Source organism: Larimichthys crocea, chromosome XVIII (genome assembly GCF_000972845.2).
Source record: "Larimichthys crocea isolate SSNF chromosome XVIII, L_crocea_2.0, whole genome shotgun sequence".
Lineage (NCBI taxonomy): Eukaryota > Metazoa > Chordata > Actinopteri > Sciaenidae > Larimichthys > Larimichthys crocea.
This window is the reverse complement of record NC_040028.1, coordinates 21,382,857-21,385,161: the sequence shown is the minus strand read 5'-3', so window position 1 is coordinate 21,385,161 and position 2,305 is coordinate 21,382,857. Positions and strand designations below refer to the sequence as shown.

Genomic DNA, 2,305 nt, shown 5'->3' with positions numbered 1-2,305 from the left:
CTGTTAGCTCATGTTAGCTCAGTTTGTTAGCTGCTGTTAGCTTATGTTAGCTCAGTTTATTAGCTACTGTTAGCTTATGTTAGCCCAGTTTGTTAGCTACTGTTAGCTCATGTTAGCTCAGTTTGTTAGCTGCTGTTAGCTTATGTTAACTCAGTTTGTTAGCTACTGTTAGCTCATGTTAGCTCAGTTTGTTAGCTGCTGTTAGCTCAGTCTGTTAGCTACTGTTAGTTCTTGTTAGCTCAGTTTGTTAGCTACTGTTAGCTCATGATAGCTAAGTTTGTTAGCTGCTGTTAGCTCATGTTAGCTCGGTCTGTTAGCTACTGTTAGCTCATGTTAGCTCAGTTTGTTAGCTGCTGTTAGCTCATGTTAGCTCAGTTTGTTAGCTGCTGTTAGCTTATGTTAGCTCAGTTTGTTAGCTACTGTTAGCTCATGTTAGCTCAGTTTGTTAGCTGCTGTTAGCTCAGTCTGTTAGCTACTGTTAGCTCATGTTAGCTCAGTTTGTTAGCTACTGTTAGCTTATGTTAGCTCAGTTTGTTAGCTACTGTTAGCTCATGTTAGCTCAGTTTGTTAGCTGCTGTTAGCTTATGTTAGTTCAGTTTGTTAGCTGCTGTTAGCTTATGTTAGCTCAGTTTGTTAGCTACTGTTAGCTCATGATAGCTCAGTTTGTTAGCTACTGTTAGCTCATGTTAGCTCAGTTTGTTAGCTGCTGTTAGCTCAGTCTGTTAGCTACTGTTAGCTTATGTTAGCTCAGTTTGTTAGCTGCTGTTAGCTTATGTTAGCTCAGTCTGTTAGCTACTGTTAGCTCATGTTAGCTTAGTTTATTAGCTACTGTTAGCTCATGATAGCTCAGTTTGTAAGTCGGGCTGCCCGGCCTGTGAGCTCAGAGCACCAGGTGAGTGTTAGTGTTTGTACCACAGGAGTTTTAGACCACTGGAAGAAGAAGAAGAAGAAGAAGAAGAAGAAGCAGAAGAAGGGAGAACAGAAGAAGAAGAGAAGAAGAGGAGGGGTAACCAGGCTCAGCAGCTTCTATGGACATGATGGCAGAGGAGCAGAGAGTGAAGAGGACGCTGACAGAGGAAGCTAAGAAGAGAAAAGGAGAGAGTGAGCGAGCAAGAAGCCGCCGGACAAGAGTAAATGTGGGACTGACTTTTAATGGTTCAATGGTTTTCAAGGACTTTCCAGGCCCACTTCCCCTTAAATTCACCTGTACCTGTCTGTGGAGGTGTGGTTCACCTGTACCTGTCTGTGGAGGTGTGGTTCACCTGTCTGTCTCTCTCTCTCTGAAGGGCGACAGTGGAGGTCCTCTGGGCTGCGAGGACTCGTCGGTGTGGAAGCTGGTCGGAGCAACGAGCTGGACGATCGGCTGCGCTTTAAAATACAGACCGGGCGTTTACGCTCGCGTCACGGCGGCGCTCAGCTGGATCCACCAACAGATGGAGGTCAGTCCGAGCTAAACCTCGGAGGACGAGTACTGAACCTGAGCGAAACCTGCACGTGATGTTAAACCATGATGATGGACTACTTAATGATGGCTGAATTCCATTTAGCTGCCTCAGTTTCAAGGTTTTCAGTTTGACAAAAACTTCATGAGCCTGAGAAGTTCAACAGAATTCATGAAATACCTGAAAACCTTCTTCTACCGGGACGTAGTCTCCGTCATAGACATATATACATAGACATATATACACAGACTTATATACAAGACATAGACATTTATGATGGCGCTCAAAGCAAACATTGTGAGCTTAATGTCAACACTGATGTGTGGAAACAGTGTGTGTTTTTGTGCAGAAAGGGTTTGAAGAGTCTGTGAAGTTTGACCCACGGTGGAATCCTCAGGAACACACGTCTGTTACTGACATTTAAATAAAGACCTGTATGAACCCAGCTGACCTACGAACCTTCACCCGTCTGTCCTCAGAGTGCGGCACCAGGCCTCTCTTCAACAGTCGTATCATCGGGGGAAACATCTCCAAGCCGGGTCAGTTCCCCTGGCAGGTCAGCCTCCACTTCAGGTCAAAACACCGGTGCGGAGGATCCATCATCACATCACGTTGGATCCTCACCGCAGCACACTGCGTCTACGGGTGAGTCGTCCACAGATGCCACAGAGTTGCTTGCTGTTTGCTGTATCTAAAGACTAAGATCTTGCAGGGTCACCTACAACACTTCAACTACAACTATTCTCACTCCACAACTCCACCAATTCCTCCTCCTTTCCTACAGTCCAACAGAACTAAGACTTCAACCTCGAGTCCCTCCATGTCAGTCGCCTGCTTGCAATGGTTTTAGAGAGAGTGCACCT

The 2,305-nt window shown here is 45.7% G+C and overlaps 1 protein-coding gene across 1 annotated transcript in view; it reads left to right on the top strand.

Moving 5' to 3' along the window:
- Positions 1-1,638, top strand: part of LOC113748202 (transmembrane protease serine 3-like) — a 4,004-nt gene extending 2,366 nt beyond the window's left edge. Inside the window, exon 5 of the mRNA XM_027291176.1 lies at positions 1,287-1,638. Coding sequence (XP_027146977.1) covers positions 1,287-1,454 — 168 coding nt within the window. The 3' untranslated portion in view covers positions 1,455-1,638. The remainder of the gene's footprint in view (positions 1-1,286) is intronic.
- The last annotated feature ends 667 nt before the right edge of the window (positions 1,639-2,305 follow it).